Source organism: Macaca fascicularis, chromosome 5 (assembly GCF_037993035.2).
Source record: "Macaca fascicularis isolate 582-1 chromosome 5, T2T-MFA8v1.1".
NCBI lineage: Eukaryota > Metazoa > Chordata > Mammalia > Primates > Cercopithecidae > Macaca > Macaca fascicularis.
In genome coordinates this window covers 55,962,626-55,983,174 of record NC_088379.1, presented here as the reverse complement: position 1 = coordinate 55,983,174, position 20,549 = coordinate 55,962,626, and the positions used below count along the sequence as shown (strand labels likewise).

At 37.9% G+C, this 20,549-nt stretch overlaps 1 protein-coding gene across 1 annotated transcript in view; it reads left to right on the top strand.

The window, feature by feature from the left end:
- MRPL1 (mitochondrial ribosomal protein L1) overlaps window positions 1–20,549 on the top strand; it is a 97,838-nt gene that overhangs the window by 23,889 nt on the left and 53,400 nt on the right. The window contains exons 3-6 of the mRNA XM_045392444.2: window positions 3,555–3,813; window positions 7,008–7,091; window positions 9,315–9,386; window positions 16,402–16,513. Of these exons, the coding sequence (XP_045248379.2) occupies window positions 3,555–3,813; window positions 7,008–7,091; window positions 9,315–9,386; window positions 16,402–16,513 (527 nt within the window). The remainder of the gene's footprint in view (window positions 1–3,554; window positions 3,814–7,007; window positions 7,092–9,314; window positions 9,387–16,401; window positions 16,514–20,549) is intronic.

Genomic DNA, 20,549 nt, shown 5'->3' with positions numbered 1-20,549 from the left:
TTATTCCTAAAACAGGCTCTCCAAAATCCTTCTGTTGGCTTCTCTGCTGCTTTGCTAAATATAAAGTAAAAATATGGTTTCTCCAGTTTGGAAGGTTTCAGGATTTTGTGGAGTACTTCCAAGGTAGCTATTGAGATGTGTTGTATCCATTTACTTGGGCACTTGCTTAGACTTGTCATCAGTCCAGAAGGACACCTGTGCCCCATTACAAATAAGCATTGTCATTATCTAATATTCTGTTGAATTGCTCATTAGCTGGGAGGGTACTATTATTAGTGGTGTTAGTAAGGATTTATTGAGGACTAAAAGTGAGAATGGAATTATACGTTGAATTGGTTTTTGAGGTCTTTTTAAAAAAAATTGTTTTATTGTCATCCATTTCTTTCACATCAATTTTATAGGACCTCATATTCATTTTCTTCCATAACAAATTACCATCTCTGCCACAACAAATTACCAGAAACTTTGAGGCCTAAAACTACACAAGTTTTTCATTTCACAGTTCAGTAGGTGAGCAGTCTGGCATGGATCTCACTGGGCTAAAGTCAAGGTGTTGGCAGTTTTTTTTTCTGGAGCCTCTAGGGGATAATCCATTTCCTTGCAATCCCCAGCTTCAAGAGGCCACCCACATTCTTTAACTTATGGCCCTCATCATCCTTCATCTTCAAAGCAATGGTTGGTTGCTTGAATTTCTCTGGTGTCATTTTCCCATCTCTGTGTGATGCAGTTGGGAAAGGGAAAAGACTCTCACTTTTAAGAACTCATGTGATTAGATTGGGCCCACATAGATAATCTAGGATAACTCTCCATCTCAAGGTCTTTAACCTTATCTTGTCTGCAAGGTCGTGGTTTTTTGTTTTTGTTTTTGCTTTTTTTGCCATGTAAGGTAATATATTTACAAGATTTGGGAATTAGGATATGGGTCTCTTTGAGGCATTATTATTCTGACTACCACAGAACCCGAACATCTTTCCAGAATACTATTACACTAATTTAAAACTTTTATGGTTAGAAGAGTATAGGCATGATTTGAATTAATGCTGAGAAATTTCTTCAAACTCTTATCTGCCATTACCTGTTGAATATATTTTCTTAGATATTTTGTAAGCACCTTGTTAGCTTTTGCTATGTAACAAACCAGTTATTTATCATTGCCCACATATCTATGGGTCAGCTGACATAGGCTGGGTTTGATGGATGTCTCTGATGACCTTGGCTGGACTTGCAGTGCATCTGTAAGTTTGCAGGTCAGCTGAGAATTGTCTAATGTAGCCTGGGGCTCTGTGGAGGCAGCTCTGTTACACATGTTTCTCATCCTCCTACCTTTGAGCTAGCCTAGGCATGTTCTTCTAATGAAAATGGCAGAAATGCAAACATGAAAGTAGAAACATGTGAAACTTCTTTTGGCTTAAGCATAGAGCAGGGAAACTGTCATCTTTGCTTTATTCTGTCAGCCAAAAATAGTCACATGGCCAAATAAAGGGGCTGGGAAATATACTCCTCCTCTTTAGTGGGAGGAACAGCAAAGTCATTTAGCAAGGGGCTTGAATGGAAAGGAGGTAAAGAATTGGGACCAATGATACAATTGACCCCATACTCAAACTTTGTATCCCCCAAACTGAACTAATCTCTGTGACTACCTCCTTCACCAGAAACCTGTTTTGCCTTCTTTATTTATGATCTTAGTTAATGATTCTATTCTATGCCTAGTCACCCAAGCCAGATACCTAGGAAGTATTTTGGAGTCTTCGTTTTCTCCTTTTCCCATCTTCAATATTTATTTGTTTATTTTTTTGAGACAGGGTCTCACTTTGTCACCTAGCTGGAATGCACTGGCATAATCATAGCTTACTGCAGTCTCAGACTCCTGAGCCCAAGTGATCCTTCCAAATCAGCCTCCTAAGTAGCTGGGACCACAGGTGTGTACCACCATGCCCAGCTAGTGTTTTTAGTTTGGTAGAGGCAGGGTCTTGCTATATTGCCCAGGCTGGTGTTGAACTCCTGGCCTCAAACAGTCCTCCTGCCTTGGCCTCCCAAGGTGCTGGAATTACAGGCGTGAGCCCTCGTGCTTGGCCCAGTATTTAGCTTGACAATTATTCTCTAATCTGCCATCTTTTCCAGTCTTATTACTGTTGCTACTCTGGTTCAGGTTCTCATATCTCTGAAAAGAAAGAGAGGGAACAGACTCTCAATTGTTTTCAATCCTACTTCCTTCAGATCTATCTCTTATGTTGCAGCGGAATACTCTGCCTAAAATACAGATGTCACTCCTATTTAGTGACTTCTTATTACCTCTAGAGGATGCCCCCTCTGCTGTCTTTTCTAATCTATCTTCCACTCTTGCCTACCTTCTCTTTTACCGTTTTAGTTCAGAAGTCAGCAAACTTTGGCGAGTGAGCCAATCTTGTTTACCGACTATATTTGCACTACAGTGGCAGCGTTGAGTCATTGCAGCAGAGAACATATGGCTTACAAAGCTAAAACGTTTACTCTCTGTCCTTTACAGAAAAAGTTTGCCAACCCTGCTCTAGTCATGTAGAACTTATAATAGCTTCCTTCTTACACTATTTTATTTTATGCCTCAGTACTTTTTATTATGTTGTTTCTTTTCCTGACTCTTATTTTTTAAATAACAGCTTTATTAAGCTATAATATAATTACATATCATACAGTTCACCGATTTGAAGCGTGCAGTTCATTGGTTTTTAGTACGCTTACAGTTGTGCAGCCATCACTGTAATCAGTTTTAGAGCATTTTCATTGCTCTCCCAAAAAACCCCATGCCCGTGAGCATTCACTTCTTGTGCCCTAACCTCCTATTCTAGCACTAGACAGTCACCACATCTACTTTTCAGTCTCTTAGGTTTGCCCATTCTTGATATTTGGTGTAAATGGAATAATATGTGGGCTTTTGTGACTGGCTTCTTTCACTTAGCTTAATGTTTTTAGGGTTCATGCATGTTGTAGCATTGATCAGTATTTCATTCTTTTATTAATTGCTGATTAATGTTCTGTTATATGGACATATCACATTTTATGTATCCATTCATCAGTTGATAGATATTTGGGTTGTTTCTACTTTTTGGCTTTTATGAATAATGCTGCTAAGAGCATTTGTGTACTAGATTTTGTGTCATATGTTTTCACTTCTTTGGGTTGCTGACACTTCCTTATCCATTAAGAATTGACTTTGGGGTCATTTCCTCTATAACTTTTCCCTAGCCTCCTAGGCTGGATTGAATGTCTTTTCTGTCAGGCTCTGATGATGCTCTTGTATTACTACATAACATTGAAATGACCTATTAGTATGTCTCTCTGCTCTACTCTTCTGTAAGTTTCTGGAGAGCAGCGTCAGTGCCATAATTCAACTTATTCATAACTTCAGACATTAGAAAAGTTCACTTCATGTTTGTTGAATTAGAAAAACTGTAAAGCAATCTATGCTTTTGAATTAAAATATAATTCATCCTTTTTTTCTCTCATGTTCATTGGCTTTTTAAAAAAAAGTCTCTTAGAATGTATATTGACCTAACTCAACTTTATTTTCTTTTAAGGTCTGCAAAGAAAACAAAAAATGTTGCTAAAGAAAAAACACCAGATGAGAAAAAAGATGAAATAGAAAAAATAAAAGCGTATCCCTATATGGAAGGCGAACCTGAGGATGATGTCTATTTAAAACGGTTATACCCGAGGCAGATATATGATGTGGAGAAAGCTGTTCACTTACTTAAGAAATTTCAAGTTCTTGACTTTACTGGTCCAAAGCAAAGTGTTTATCTTGATTTGACACTGGATATGACACAGGGAAGGAAGGTATGTAGAGTCTATGAAAATAAGTTTACTTGTGAACAGTGGCTCTATGAATTGGTGTTTCTTTATTTTATTTTATTTTATCTTATTTTATTTTATTGTTACTATTATTTTTGAGACAGCGTCTTGCTGTGTTGCCCAGGCTGGAGTGTGGTGGTATGATCTCAGCTTACTGCAGACTCCACCTCCCGGGCTCAGGTGATCCTGCCACCTCAGCTTCCTGAGTAGCTGGGACTACAGGTGTGTTCTACCATGCCAAGCTAATTTTTGTACTTTTAGTAGAGATGAGATTTCCCCATTTTGCCCAAGCTGGTTTTGAACTCTTGGGCTCAAGCACTCTGCCCTCCTTGGCTTCCCAAAGTGCTGGGATTACATGCATGAGCTACTGCGCCTGGCCTCTTAATTTTAAAAATTACTGCCTCTCATAATTTTTCGAAAACTTCATGCTCTTTCTGTACTTTAGCATGAAAAATATGTTTGTTCATTTAAAAATTTTCCAAATATAAAATTTGTTGAAAACACTCTAGAGAGTTAACATAGATTTCCTGTTTCCCCTAAGAGTCACTAGTATAAATTTCAACAAAAGTAGTGTTAAAATTAATTGAGGTATCACTGTAACTTTGAAAAGTAACTTAAACTGTCTAGGTGACATGTTTCTTCTCTGTAAATGAGGGCTCTGAATTAGCTCAGTGTCCTTCAGGTGTGTTCCTTGGGGTCCTGGTTTGAGACTTAAGTTTTCATAGGTGGGATTCCAAGCTCCTCACTCTTGCTTCAACCGAAGCTTCTCTGCTTTATTTGTTTATATACTGAAATTCAACAGAGTACTATTGATTATAAAACTCTAAATTAGAAGCAGGAAAGACACTAGCTTAATATTAAGAACTATTATATAGCCCTAAATCCCTAAATTTTATAAGCTTCTTGCTTAAGAGTTCTAATTTTTTTAGAAATGATTTTAATTTTTATTCTAAAGATGTCTCTTTTTTTGACAAACTAGAATGTGTAAGTTTTTAAATATAATTTAACAAGCTCAACAACAGCAATGCTAGAGCACCTAGGAGGAGGCAATACAACGCAGTCTTAAGAGCACAGGCTCTGGAGTCCGCCTGCAGTACAGACCGGAAACCTGCTTCATTGCTTTTTGAGTTTGGGTTTCTTTACTTCATGACTTTGGGTTTAATGCTTAACCTCTTCAAATCTCAGTTTTTTCATCTCTTTCTAAAAGGGAATAAAAGGTCAAGGATTAAACGAGATAATACCTGTAAAGGACTTAGTATGTGCTTAATAATAATAGTCAACTTTTACTGAAAAATTTTCTGTATACCAGATACAATGCTAAATGTTTTGCATGTGTTTTCTCATTTAATTCTATAATAATCTCGTAAGAGGAAGTTGAGGCATAGAAAGTGAAATAACTTGCCAAAGGTCATAGATTAGGGGGCAAAGGTAAGATTTGAAGCAAGGCCTGTCTCATTTCTTTGTTCTCATTTATTAGAAACAGTTTATAATAGCCATGTTACAATTTTTTATTTTGTATCAGAGTGTTACTGTTCTTTTATTTTGAAAATTTTGTACTGTTCAAGATGATCACTTTCTCAGTCAACCATTAGTGTAGTTCAAAATGATGTTTTGTAGCACCACAGGCTTCATTTCATACTTGGAAGCTGCTTGTAAACTAGTGACATTGAAAAGATACTATTGCCTTCCTAAGGCTTTTTTTTTTTTTTTTGTTCTTCATAGAGTGCTTATACAATAAGCCAGTATTCCACAGGGGATGCTATTATTGCGACTGCTTACCATTGAGAAATTTGCTGAAACCAGTTGTGACATGTTAATGGCAAAGGAATGCCAGTCCGTAAAACTAAGCTGTATGACTGATATAAAGTATACTTAAGAATTTGTCCCTCCAGGCCAGTGCAGTGGCTCACACCTGTAATCCTAGCACTTTGAAAGGCTGAGGCGGGCAGATCATCAGGTCAGGAGATCGAGAACATCCTGCCTAACACAGTGAAACCCCGTCTCTACTAAAAATACAAAAAAAAAATTAGCCAGGCGTGGTGGCGGGTGCCTATAGTCCCAGCTACTCGGGAGCCTGAGCCAGGAGAATGGCGTGAACCTGGGAGGCGGAGCTTGCAGTGAGCTGAGATCACACCACTGCACTCCAGCCTAGGCGACAGAGCAAGACTCCGACTCAAAAAAAAAAAAGAAAGAGTTTGTTCCTCCTTGTCTGCAAAGAAATCCCCAGGAGGATGTTTCTACTCAAAATAAGGTTTTTCTAAAAATATTGATCTTTCAATCAGTTTTATTATGGGAACAACCACCTTCCAAACCTTAAGGCTGCAACAAAACTTTGGAGGGCCTAGAACTTGTTTCTCTGTAAAGTCTCCCTAAGAGATCTAGGCCTCAGGCCTCTATAGTTTCTGGTCAAAATGACTGGACAGATTAGTTTAGAGGTCCTGTAAAATCTCCACCTATATTAGCGTGCCTCAAATGCATGCCATTGTTTATTTAGGATTTTCCAATTGACTTTCTAAATAAATCTGAAAGTGGTGATGGTCTAGGTTGTTTCAAAAATAGAGTCAACTCAGAAGATCCCTTTAGGCTTGACATTTTGTCTTGGGTTTAGGGTTTACAATTCCTGATAGTTTCAAGCCAGTGATGGCAATTGGGGGTGACCTACTGGGCAGATCAGCTGGATATTGTCTATTGTTCAGCATGTATAGCTGTATTCATGTCTCCCTGATGGTGTCAGAAGATTACATGGGTTTAAAACAAATTTAATTGAAGGTAGCAAACATTTATTATTCATCAGATGGAAAGCATTGTACTAGTGCTGGGGAAGATGTTATGCAAACACATTTCATAATATTTGAGAGACTGTGATGAATGATGTAGAGATAGAAGCCAAGTGGCATGGGATTATGAAGCTGGAAAAAGATTTTAGTTTTTTATTCTCAAAAAAATATAATCTTGAAAAAGTTTCTTGAAAAAGAAATATAATCTCTTGTGCTTTAAATTGTAATCGATGAATAGTAATTCATGAATAGTAATCAATGAATAGTTCTGAATTAATGGAAGAACATAGAGTAGAATCAGAACACTGAAAACAAAACATGTCTGTTCTTGTTTTATATAGAGTATGTGAGAGACAGAAAAGATTAACTTTACATAATTATTTTTCCTTGTTGCGTGTTTAGAAAAACGTGGCGCCATTTACCAGTGTTCTTAGTTTGCCATACCCATTTGCTTCGGAAATCAATAAAGTTGCTGTATTTACAGAGGTAAGTAACTTCCATCAACTATTTATATCATTTAATTTTTTTTAGAGATCACTTAATTATTATTATTTAGAGATCACTTAATTATTAACCAATGATTAGCACCCTGAATAAATGGAGTTAGAGAAAATCCTAACATTCACCTAGTCCTATTTTCCCTTTTTGGAGCTCAAAACAGTTAGATAATTTGTTTGAGGTTATGTTATTAGCTTGAGAAAGAGCTAGATTAGAACATTAGTTCCATCATTACCAGAATGCTACATTATGTTTCTTACAAGAAACTGAAGAAAAGAGTGGAATTTATCAATTTATCCTACTAACTCCTGCTTTGTGTTCAAACTTCCCTCCCCAAATAACAATAAGATGATTTTAAATCAGTGGAACCATTTAGTGCTGTGGTGCCTTAGAAAGCACAACTTTTAAAAGAATCTAGTCTTTTTTTTTTTTTTTTTTTTTGAGACGGAATCTTGCTCAGTCGCCCAGCCTGGAGTGCAGTGGTGCAATCTCGGCTTACTGCAAGCTCCACCTCCCAGGTTCATGCCATTGTCCTGCCTCAGCTTCCCGAGTAGCTGGGCCTACAGGCGCCTGCCAGCACACCTGGCTAATTTTTTTTGTATTTTTAGTACAGAAGTGGTTTCACCGTGTTAGCCAGGATGGTCTTGATCTCCTGAGCTCGTGATCTGCCCGCCTTGGCCTCCCAAAGTGCTGAGATTATAGGCGTGAGCCACTGCACTCCTAGCCGAAAGTATCTAGTCTTTATAAAACTGTCCTGTATTTATAAATGTTTGTTTCTAATGTGTTTATGAATTTCTTTTTTAATCATCCACAAACCATAATTGTTCTGAATGTAATATCCCTGATTCTTTTAATTGAAAAGTGATGCATTCAGTTCTTTTTTGAGACAGGGTCTTGGTCTGTTGTCCAGGCTGGAGTACAGTGGTGCAGTCATACTCACTATAGCCTCAGACTCCTGGGCTCAAGCAATTCTCCTGCCTGCCTTAGCCTACTGAGTAGCTGGAACTACAGGTGCTAGCCACTATATGGCAGGCTAATGTTTTTTCTTTTTTGAGATGGAGTCTTGCTCTTGTTGCCCAGGCTGGAGTGCAATGGCACAATCTCAGCTTACCGCAACCTCTGCCTCCCGGGTTCAAGCGACTCTCTTGCCTCAGCCTCCCGAGTAGCTGTGATTACAGGCATACACCACCACACCTGGCTAATTTTGTATTTTTAGTACAGACAGTATTTCTCCATATTGGTCAGGCTGGTCTCCAACTCCTGACCTTAGGTGATCCGCCTGCCTTGGCCTCAAAGTGTTGAGATTATGGGCATGAGCCACCATGGCGGGCTAATTTTTAAGTTTTTTTTTGTAGAGATGGGGGTCTCACTTTGTTGCTCAGGCTGGTCTGGAACTCCTGGCTTCAAGCGATCCTCTTGACTCAGCCTGCCAAAGTGTTGGGATTACAGGTGTGACTCACTGCACCTGGTTTGCATTTTCTTTTCTTTTTCTTTTTTTTTTTTTGAGATGGAGTCTCACTCTGCCACTGAGGCTGGAGTGCAGTGGTGCAATCTTGGCTCACTACATCCTCCCCATCCTGGGTCCAAGGATTCTCCTGCCTCAGCCTCCTGAGTAGCTGGGACTACAGGTGTGTGCCACCATGTCCGGCCAATTTTTGTATTTTTAGTAGAGACAGAGTTTTGCCATGTTGGCCAGGCTAGTCTTGAACTCCTGACCTCAGGGGAGCTACCCACCTCAGTCTCCCAAACTTCTGGGATTACCAGTGTGATCCAGCCACGTTTTCTTTTTTTTCTTTTTTTTTTTTTTTGAGACGGAGTCTCGCTCTGTTGCCCAGGCTGGAGTGCAGTGGCCGGATCTCAGCTCACTGCAAGCTCCGCCTCCCGGGTTTACGCCATTCTCCTGCCTCAGCCTCCCGAGTAGCTGGGACTACAGGCGCCCGCCACCTCGCCTGGCTAGTTTTTTGTATTTTTTAGTAGAGACGGGGTTTCACCATGTTAGCCAGGATGGTCTCGATCTCCTGACCTCATGATCCGCCCGTCTCGGCCTCCCAAAGTGCTGGGATTACAGGCTTGAGCCACCGCGCCTGGCCCACATTTTCAATTAAAAACAAAAGCTACAATTTGTACTTTGAACTGTGATACAACATACTTCAAAGCAGACTGAATGTATTTAAAATTAATGACTCATGTTCAAACTGTGTGTTTTGGTAGAATGCATCAGAGGTCAAAATAGCAGAAGAAAATGGAGCTGCATTTGCAGGAGGCACTAGTGTGATACAGAAGGTACAGTGTTGTTTTCATGTTCATTAGGTATAGAGATGATTCTCTTATCTTTGCCATTCTTTGATTTATTATATGTAGAACACTAGTCTCATATCTTACAATAAATAGTTAGTAGGTCTTTATAAGAGCAGGAAAAAAATTTCCAACCTTTTTCAGTTTCAAAATGAAGCTAGGAGAAAATGATCCAGACAGTCTTATTTTGTGTGTGTATGTGTGTCTGTGTGTGTATGTGTGTGTTTGAAACAAGGTCTCTCTCTGTTGCCCAGACTAGAATATGGTGGTGCAATTATGGCTCACTGCAGCCTTGAACTCCTGAGCTCCTCAGCTCAAGCAATCCTCCTGCTTCAGCCTTCTGAGTAGCTGGGACTAAAGGTGCATGCCACTACACTCGGCTAATTTTTTTGTAGAGATGGGGTTCTTGCTTGTTGCCCAGGCTGGTCTTGAACTCTTGTCATCAAGAAATCCTCCTGCCTTGGCCTCCCAAAGTACTGGGATTACAGGTGTGAGCCACCACACCCAACCTCAGATATTCTAATATTGATTATATTTGACTTACATTATTGTGATGATGGTGATTATTATTATTAATACTATTTTTTGCTTGCTTCTTTTTTGTCTACGAGAGTTTTGTGGATAGATAGGAAAGGGCAATGTGACTCTGGTTTTGAATGTAAGGTTTAAAATGAAATCCAAAAGCTTGCGTGGATTTCATTGATACCCATGGACACCTCTGTTCATGTTTTGAAGATCAAATATTTGTGGGGTTTTTTTTGGAGTGAAGGTGTAATTCACTTAGTAGATCATAAAGTATGGTATCTGCCCTCTATAATGTTGGTGCTTTTGGTTCCTGTTAATTTTTAGCTCCTAATCCTTTCAGAGTGGCATAGGCTCAGTATGGTAGCAACAAATGATTATATAGCCTGCCTTTTTTTTTTTTTTTTTGAGACGGAGTCTCGCTCTGTAGCCCAGGCTGGAGTGCAGTGGCCAGATCTCAGCTCACTGCAAGCTCCGCCTCCCGGGTTCACGCCATTCTCCGGCCTCAGCCTCCCGAGTAGCTGGGACTACAGGCGCCCGCCACCTCGCCCGGCTAGTTTTTTGTATTTCTTAGTAGAGACGGGGTTTCACCGTGTTATCCAGGATGGTCTCGATCTCCTGACCTCGTGATCCACCCGTCTCGGCCTCCCAAAGTGCTGGGATTACAGGCTTGAGCCACCGCGCCCGGCCTATAGCCTGCCTTTAAAAAGTAACACAGCTTTGCTGGGTGCCGTGGCTCATGCCTGTAATCTTAGCACTTTGGGAGGCTGAGGTGGGCAGATCACTTGAGGCCAGGAGTTTGGGACCATCCTGGCCAACACGGTGAATCCCCACCTCTCCTAAAAATACAAAAATTAGCTAGGCATGGTGGCACATGCCTGTAATCCCAGCTGCTTGGGAGGCTGAGGCATGGGAATCTCTTGAGGAGTTTGTAGTGAGCTGAGATTGCGCCTACACTCCAGCCTAGGCAACAGAATGAGACTCTGTCTCCAAAAAATTAATAAATAAAATAAATAAATAAATAAATAAGAAAATAATGGAGCTTGGGGAGCCGCTTTGAAACCAAGGACTTTTTTTTTTCCTTTTTAAGACGTAGGAAGAAGAGGCATGGAGTTATTTCTGAAAATACAAAAGATTTTTCTTAGTGTTCTCTCTGAAAGTTTCTCCTCTAAATAAAATCATTTATGTTATGGATTTTTTTTTTTTAATTATTATACTTTAAGTTCTAGGGTACATGTGCACAACATTCAGGTTTGTTACGTATGTATATATGTGCCATGTTGGTGTGCTGCACCCATTAACTCGTCATTTACATTAGGTATATCTCCTGATGCTATCCCTCCCTCCTCCCCCAACCCCACGACAGGCCCTGGTGTGTGATGTTCCCCACCCTATCAATTCAACAAGAAGAGCCAACTATCCTAAATATATATGCACCCAATACAGGAGCACCCAGGTTCATAAAGCAAGTCCTTAGAGACCTACAAAGAGACTTAGACTCCCACACAATAATAATGGGAGACTTTAACAACCCACTGTTAACATTAGACAGATCAACGAGACAGAAAGTTAGCAAGAATATCCAGGAGTTGAACTCAGCTCTGCAGCAAGTGGACCTAATAGACATCTACAGAACTCTCCACCCCAAATCAACAGAATATATATTCTTCTCAGCACCACATCACACTTATTCCAAAATTGACCACATAGTCGGAAGTAAAGCACTCCTCAGCAAATGTACAAGAACAGAAATTATAACAAACTGTCTCTCAGACCACAGTGCAATCAAACTAGAACTCAGGATTGAGATACTCACTCAAAACCGCTCAACTACATGGAAATTGAACAACCTGCTCCTGAATGACTACTGGGTACCTAACGAAATGAAGGCAGAAATAAAGATGTTCTTCGAAACCTATGACAACAAAGACACAACATACCAGAATCTCTGGGACACATTTAAAGCAGTGTGTAGGAGGAAATTTATAGCACTAAATGCCCACAAGAGAAAGCAGGACAGATCTAAAATTGACACCCTAACATCATAATTAAAAGAACTAGAGAAGCAAGAGCAAAACACATTCGAAAGCTAGCAGACGGCAAGAAATAACTAAGATCAGAGCAGAACTGAAGGAGATGGAGACACAAAAAACAATTCAAAAAAATTAGTGAATCCAGGAACTGGTTTTTTGAAAAAATAAACAAGATTGATAGACCTCTAGCAAGACTAATAAAGAAGAAAAGAGAGAAGAATCAAATAGACACAATAAAAAATGATAAAGAGGATATCGCCACCAATCCCACAGAAATACAGACTACCATCAGAGAATACTATAAATACCTCTACACAAATAAACTAGAAAATCTGGAAGAAATGGATAAATTCCTAGACACACCCTCCCAAGACTAAACCAGGAAGAAATTGAATCCCTGAATAGACCAATAATAGGCTCTGAAATTGAGGCAATAATTAATAGCCTGTCAACCAAAAAGAGTCCAGGACCAGACGAATTCACAGCCGAATTCTGCCAGAGGTACAAAGGAGCTGGTACCATTCCTTCTGAAACAATTCTGATCAATAGAAAAAGAGGGAATCCTCCCTAACTCATTTTATGAGGCCAGCATCATCCTGATACCAAAGCCTGGCAGAGACACAACAAAAAAAGAGAACTTTAGACCAATATCCCTGATGAACATCGATGCAAAAATCCAATAAAATACTGGCAAACCGAATCCAGCAGCACATCAAAAAGCTTATCCACCATGATCAAGTGGGCTTCATCCCTGGGATGCAAGGCTGGTTCAACATACGCAAATCAATAAACGAATCCAGCATATAAAGAGAACCAAAGACAAAAACCACATGATTATCTCAATAGATGCAGAAAAGGCCTTTGACAAAATTCAACAGCGCTTCATGCTAAAATCTCTCAATAAACTAGGTATTCATGGGATGTATCTCAAAATAATAAGAGCTATTTATGACAAACCTACAGCCAATATCATACTGAATGGGCAAAACCTGGAAGCATTCCCTTTGAAAACTGGCACAAAACAGGGATGCCCTCTCTCACCACTCCTATTCAACGTAGTGTTGGAAGTTCTGGCCAGGGCAGAAGTTCTGGCCAGGGCAATCAGGCAGGATAAAGAAATAAAGGGTATTCAATTAGGAGAAGAGGAAGTTTAATTGTCCCTGTTTGCAGATGACATGATTGTGTATTTAGAAAACCCCATCGTCTCAGCCCGGAATCTCCTTAAGCTGATAAGCAACTTCAGCAGTCTCAGGATACAAAATCAATGTGCAAAAATCAGAAGCATTCCTATATGTTATGGAATTTTTTCTGGGGAGGAGGAAGTAGATAGGAAATAGTGACTTGAAAATTTATCCTTTGTCTCATATTCAAATTTTCATTTGGGGAACTTTTAACTGGACACATCCTTTGAGATATACAGCAGTGCTCATAGTTTTTTTTTTCTTCCCCTAAAAGTACTCTAAATTTGGTGAGGATTCGGGATTTTTAAAGAGGGTCTTCAGAGTGATTTTTGGTTACAGAACTAGTGGAAAGTAGGAAGAGTATGCTTTAATACAGGTTCTAGGCCAAAGTCTGTGGTACCCAGTTCTTTCTGATATGTTATTTATTTTAATTAAAAAATTATTAAAACTTTTTTAATTATTAAAAAATAATCATCACAAATGTTTGGGAATTTGAGAATAGAGCTGGGTGTCTAGAATCAGAGAACTAATCTTGAGTTTGTATACAGCTTTCTATTTTCTTCTTGCAACCACAAAAGTTACCTTGTAGAACTGTCATAGCCACTCCTCTGGTTCTTTTTTTTTTTTTTTTTTTTTGAGACAGAGTGTCGTTTCATCACCCAGGCTGGAGTGCAGTGGGGTGATCTTGGCTCACTGCAACCTCTGCCTCCTGAGTTCAAGTGATTCTCCTGCCTCAGCCTCCCTAGTAGCTGAGATTACAGGTGCCTGCCACCATGCCCAGCTAATGTTTGTATTTTTAGTAGAGACGGAGTTTTGCCACATTGGCCAGGCTGGTCTCGAACTCCTGGCCTCAACTGATCTGCCCACCCCAGCCTCCCAAAGTGTTGGGATTATAGGCGTGAGCCACTGCTCCCAGCCAAGCCACCACACCTGGCCTTTGGTTCTTAAATGTTAAGCAAGGAGTTACTTCTCAAGAAAGAAATGGTAATGGAGCAGAAAGTGATGAAGCTGTAAGTTCAGTAAATGAAACACATTTTTTAAAGTAACCCAAATAAGGAAGACAAAGACATTTTAAAATTCTGTAGTATAGAAAATATTAACAGGTACAGAATTTCTCTTTAGGGCCCCAGTAGAGGGTCTGTTAATAGAGAGAGCATGCCACCTGTGTACGGCATCATAGAATAAGTTTGCAAGTTACCCCATGGTGACTTTTTAAAGCTAGTCCATGTTATTTTTAGAAGGTATTCAGGTTATGAAGTAAATTTAATACAGTTTTGTAAATAATACTATGGCTGCAATTTTTTATACATTCCTGTGTTTTTAAAGTATCATTTTACTTAGCTCTGTAAAATCCCAAGTAGGATAAATATACATAGTCATTTCTTTTCTTTTCTTTTCTTTTTTCTTTTTGAGATGGAGTTTCACTCTTGTTGCCCAGGCTGGAGTGCAGTGGCACAGTCTCGGCTCACTGGTCTCGAACTCCTGACCTCAGGCGATCCAACCTGCCTCAGCCTCCCGAAGTGCTGGGATTACAGGTGTGAGCCACCGTGCCACATAGTAATTTCTTAGATAATACATTCATTTATTAAATTTATTTTACTTTATTTTGAAACATCACAGATATGCCTGGTTCTGAGTGATTTTAAAGTAATTCATATTTTTACTCGTCTCTAAGAGCATGATTTCCAGCCACCATTTTTTAATATTCCAAGATATAATCTTACTTACAGCATAACTTCCAAACATAATTTTAATTTAAAGGAACATGTCATAGAATTAGGATTGGAAAGTCTTGGAATAGAAATCTCACATACAGTTCTTTGACATTTAGAAATTACCTCTGCTTTCCTATTTCCAGTGATGATAGCCCTGGTTCTGGACCCACACTGCCTGTATTTCAGTTCTAGCTCTGCCTCTTAGGTGTATACAGACTGACTCATCCTCCCCTGAGCCCTCAGTTTTTTTAATCTGGAATGTGTGGTCAATATTGGTACCTGTCTTAAGGGTTGTGGTGAAGACTGGATGTTCTAAATTATATTAAACGTTTAGCAGAATGCTTGGCACATGAGAAGTGCCCATTTAATGTAAGTTACTGTTAAGGAGAGGAGAGTATGTTAATTAAGGACTAAAAATTTGTACAAAGAATAGTAACAGAAGGATAAAATTCCATAGTCATTGCTTAATTTTGTCAGAATTCAAGTTTTTAATTCACTGTGTACCCCTAAATCAAGGCTTTGAATGGCATATTGTGGTAAGATTTCATACAAAGAGAATCATTGATAAAATATTTCTTGCTCAGGCGGTGGCACAATCTTGGCTTACTGCAACCTCTGCCTTCCTGGCTTCAAGCTATCCTCTCACCTCAGCTTCCGGTTACCTGGGACTACAGACGTGTGCTACCACGCCCGGCTAATTTTTGTATTTTTTGTAGAGACGGGGTTTTGCCTTATTGCCCAGGCTAATTTCAAACTCCTGAGCTCAATTGATTTGCCTGCCTTGACCTCCCAAAGTGCTGGGATTACAGGTGTGGAGTTTAAGTGGAGTATATTGTATATTTAAGTGAAGTATATTAAGTGGAGTTTAAGTGGAGTATATTGTACTAGTATAATAGTTATTTTAGGCGCTTGCCTGAATTAACAAAAATGTTTTCTAAAAATTGAATATTAATTCCTTTGTTCTGAGAATGGATATAGAGTATGGATAATAAACTATAAATGAACTCGTCTTTGATCACCCCCTCTTCTTTTATTCTTAGTTATTGGTGGTAAGGTTTCAGTTTCTTTGTGAAAATAATTATAAATTCAGTTCTCTGATGCTCTAAATTTAGGAAGCTAGTGGTTGCTAGTGAGTTTGGCAGTTAGTGGTTATTAATTTTACATGTGATCTGTTGCAAAATTTTCAGCTTTTGTAGGTTTCTTCAGTTTTAATAAATATATGAATTTAACTTTGTGGGATTCTGTGAGCCATGCACACATTCATTGCTGTGTTTTAACTTGTGACACTTTTGCCTAACACAACCCAAAGGAAGAAACCATTAATTTTTTTTTTTTAATGGATGTGACTGTTTTTAAAGTAAAGGAAAATGTTTTGCTTCTGATGGTTTTTATAATTGGCAGGTGTATTTGTATGATCCTTGTGTTTGAAGAAAATAATTGTGCTTAATGTCTGTTTTCTGAATTATAAAGGAAATGACTATGTTGTACTTTTTCAGAACGATAAAGCTTTTCATCTCATCTGAGGTCACCTTTCTTTTTTTTTTATTTTCAGATTTGGGATGATGAAATTGTTGTAGACTTTTATGTAGCTGTTCCAGAAATAATGCCTGAACTTAATCGATTAAGGAAGAAGCTGGGTAAAAGATTTCCAAGGGTTTCTCGAAGTAAGAGAATTCCTATTATTTCAATATCCTGTCGACAACTTTCTTGTGAACTTTGCTTAGTTAGGAAACAAAGTTGTTCATATATATGTGGAATAAATAGTATGTCCTGGTATTTGAGTTTGAGTTACAAGAACCTATGGGTTTGATTTTTTTTTTTTTCCCGCTTTGGCATTAATACTGGTAATCTAATATGATTTGAAAACCTAGTTACTTTATAATACCAGTTTTTAAAATTTAGATAAAAGTCTAGCTCCCAATTAGTGAAATGTATTATCCACTCAGTATATTATCATCATACTGTTTTATTGGCTTTCATCCCTGTTTATCAATATAATATGTATGTCCATTTATTTAAAAATGTTAAACGTATGTATGAATGTTGACCATATGCATGGCTCTCGAGGTAATTTCTCTTAAGAAGTTTTCTGCTTATGGATATTTTCTCCTTAAGAAATCGAATAAGAAAGTTAAGATCACTAAATAAGGAGCTATGTTATAAAGTGTAAGGTATTATATAATAAATTTAAAAAGTGCTAGGGATGTTCAGTGGAGGTGGAGTTTACACGTAGGTGGGGAATCAGGGAAGGCATCATAAAAGAGGTAACATTTAAACATAAAGTAACAGTAATTGGATGAATTGATTGAGGAGAATATTATTTTAAGAAGAAGGAGTGAATTAATCATAAACACTAAGTCAGAAATCATAGGCCAGGTACAAGAAATATTAATTAGCTCTCTTTGACTGTGGGGAATGGTGCCCTTACATTGACATAGAAGAGAATAATGGGATATGATGTTGGAAAGGTAGATTGATGCCGTATTGAGAAGAACTTTGAATGATGGGCTAATGAGCATGAACATCTGCATTCTATATTCAGCAGGACTACCTTAGAAGTTTTTGAGATGGGAGTGACATAATCTGTTCTTTAGAGCTTTAATCTGGCAAGAGGTTTTAAGATAATTGAAATGAGAGACAGGGAAACCAGTTTGGGTGCAATGGCAAGAGACTAATAAGTGTAATGTTGAAGCTAAGGTCTTCATAACAAGACTGGAGTGAAGTGTATAAACGTCAAGGATATTAGGACTTAGCAATTAATTAGGAATGGACAGGTTGAGGGGGAGAAAAGGAAGAGTCGAATGATACTGAGGTTTTTTAAGACTAGAGACCTCTCCTAATAAGTGCCATCATTAATGGAAATGGAGTGCATTTGAGAGGAAAAACAAGTTCACTTGCTGACACAGTTTGTTTTAGTTAGTGCTGGATGTCTGGTATATTATTATTTCAAATAAAAATTTGTAGTGTAAACAGAACAAATATTTTAAAATTGTGTTAGTAGGTTTGTCTCCAAATTTTAACTCTAGTTGAGCTAAAAAAATCCTGCTAAAATGTTTATATATCCTAGCCCCTAACAACTTGTCTGAATTCTAGATCATGACCTGTAAATTAAATTCAAATGGACTTTCTAGTTCTTTTGTTGTGTTAGAGTTTTGTTTGGTTATTTTTGATAGCATGCATTAAGTCATAAATATTTATTAGATTTTGAACTGGTGTCTGGCACTTTTTATTAGCGATTTCCCTTACAGCAGTATTTGTTATCATGGAATCCAGTTTATTTAAGTAAGACCTAAAACTGAACATATTTTAAAAATTAAACCAGAATTGCAGTTGAATTTGATGAAAATATTTCTCATAAATTTTTTGTGTTTAATTAAATTCAAGCTCAAATCAGAGCAAAACAAACAGTACTAAATATAGTCAAAACCAAAAATGAATACTAATATATTTGTATTCTAGATATCTAGCTCCTTGCTTTGCATGATGAACTGATTTTTAAGAGACATTAATTTTGTCACCTTTGCTACTTTATCCATTCTCTGTATAACCCTTTTAACTTCTTTTTTTTTAAGCCTTGAGGGTTTTTTGTTTTTTTTTTCCCATAGTCATCTCAATATTTGGAACCTTTTTTAGTTTTCAAATAACTTATTTCTTTATTCCAAATAATAACTTTCCTAATAAAATGTCTATTAGTGAGCTTTACTTTATTTCTCCTTTCATAATGAATTACAACTTCACATATCATGGTCAAGTACCTAAGTATGTTTTTCCCCTCCCATTTGCTTAGGCACCTTGAGAGAAGAGATGGACCTTTTCCCTTCTCTGACACCTTCTTTTCACCCCAACATGATCTGTTTAATGGCACTGGTAAAACATTTGTGTTCTTTAAACATGAAGACTAATGATCAACCTGTCAAAAATGTTAAACAGAATACATGAGATGTGCATTAGAACAAATGAAGCTTCTATTATGCATTTTCAAAGCTCATTCAGATTCTTGTTTAAGAACATTTGATTCCTCCTATATCCAACAAAAGTCTTCAGTGTAAAATAGAAATTACATTTTGAGCAAGTGGAGAAAATTAAAAAACAAGCTCCTGCAGCTGAGCTCATTAGTTTCCCATTTCCAGTTTTACTAATGGGAGTGGGCGTGTGTACATGCAGCTTGCTTAATGCTGCAGTTTTATTCATTTTATTTTAATTGCTTACATAACTGTAGGCAAGTTCTTTATTTTTCAAACGCACATTAAAAAAATAGAGTATAAAATTTTTTTAAGACTTGTTTTCTCAATATTTCTTTTTTGTTTTATCAAAAAAAATTAAAACCTGTTTTTTAAAATTCCTTCTAAGAAATTTGGTTTTATTTTGCTTATCGTCTGGCTTCCTCCCCAATATAAGAACCCTCTGTAATTCTTTCATCTCTAATATAGATATGTTTTATTAATTGAAACTTTTTTATTTCTATTCTTATTTATAAATTAGCATTTAGAAACCAAAAACACTAGTGTGAAAAATATCTTTTTTTTTTTTTTTGAGACAGAGTTTCCCTCTGTTGGCCAGGCTGGAGTGTAGGGGCGCAGTCTTGGCTAACTGTAACCTCCGCCTCCTGGGTTCAAGTGATTCTGCCTCAACCTCCCAAGTAGCTGCGATTACAGGCACTTGCCACCATGCCCAGCTAATTTTTGTATTTTTAGTAGAGACATGTTGGCCAGGCTGGTCCTGAACTCCTGACCTCAGGTAATCTGCCTGCCTTAGCCTCCTAAAGTGCTTGGCCTCCCAAAGTGCTGGGATTACAGCGTGTGCCACTGTGCCCAGCCAAAAAAAAGGTCTTGACTTAACCTGTGATAGGTACTGTGGCATATATGGGAGCAGTTAAATTCTTTTATACTGCACTAAGTTATTGTCAGATAAGAGAGAAAGGGACATGATTAGAAAATTAGAATTACACTTGTTTGCATTCCTCTTAACTTGTAACTCTTAGAATTGAACACTAGTGCTCCATTCGATGTCTTGTCCAAAGGATATCTCAGCAGACTTGTCCAAAAGATATTCACATCTTCTGAGCAGGACACTGCTTTCTGTAAGGAAGTTGGTGTTGTATCATACATGAGACTCATGGATATTAAAGTTCTTGTAATGTGTAGTATTTTTAACTTGTAGAATAATACCTTGTACTTCAGGGTTTTGTTTGCATTATTGGAACAATCAGAAGTTTTGGTTATATAAGGGAAAATACCAAAACAGAGAATTTTTGCAAGGTAATGAATTCGATATTTTTCTAAATTTCTACCCCTTCACATATTAGTTTAAAAATTATCCATGTATGAAATACTCCATTAATGATTAGGTACTGTTACAATTGTTATAGATGAATTATGGATCTATTGCTGCTGGTTCTGTTATGCTTTCCTTTGCTTCCTTTACTCCAGCCATGGTGGCCTCCTTGATCTTCTCATATACACTTAGTGCTCTCCCTCCTCAGGTCTTTGGATTTACTGTTGCATGGGTCTGTAGTAGTACTGTTTGGTTACTTGCCTTGCTCACTTTCTCATTTGAACATCATCTAAACAGAGAGACCTTGCATGACCATCCTATATAAAATATTACTCCCACTTCCTATTATCACTAAATGTCATTATTATGTTTTTATATTCATTTTAGGGTATATCACTCTTAGCATCTTTGTGTGTGTGTGTGATG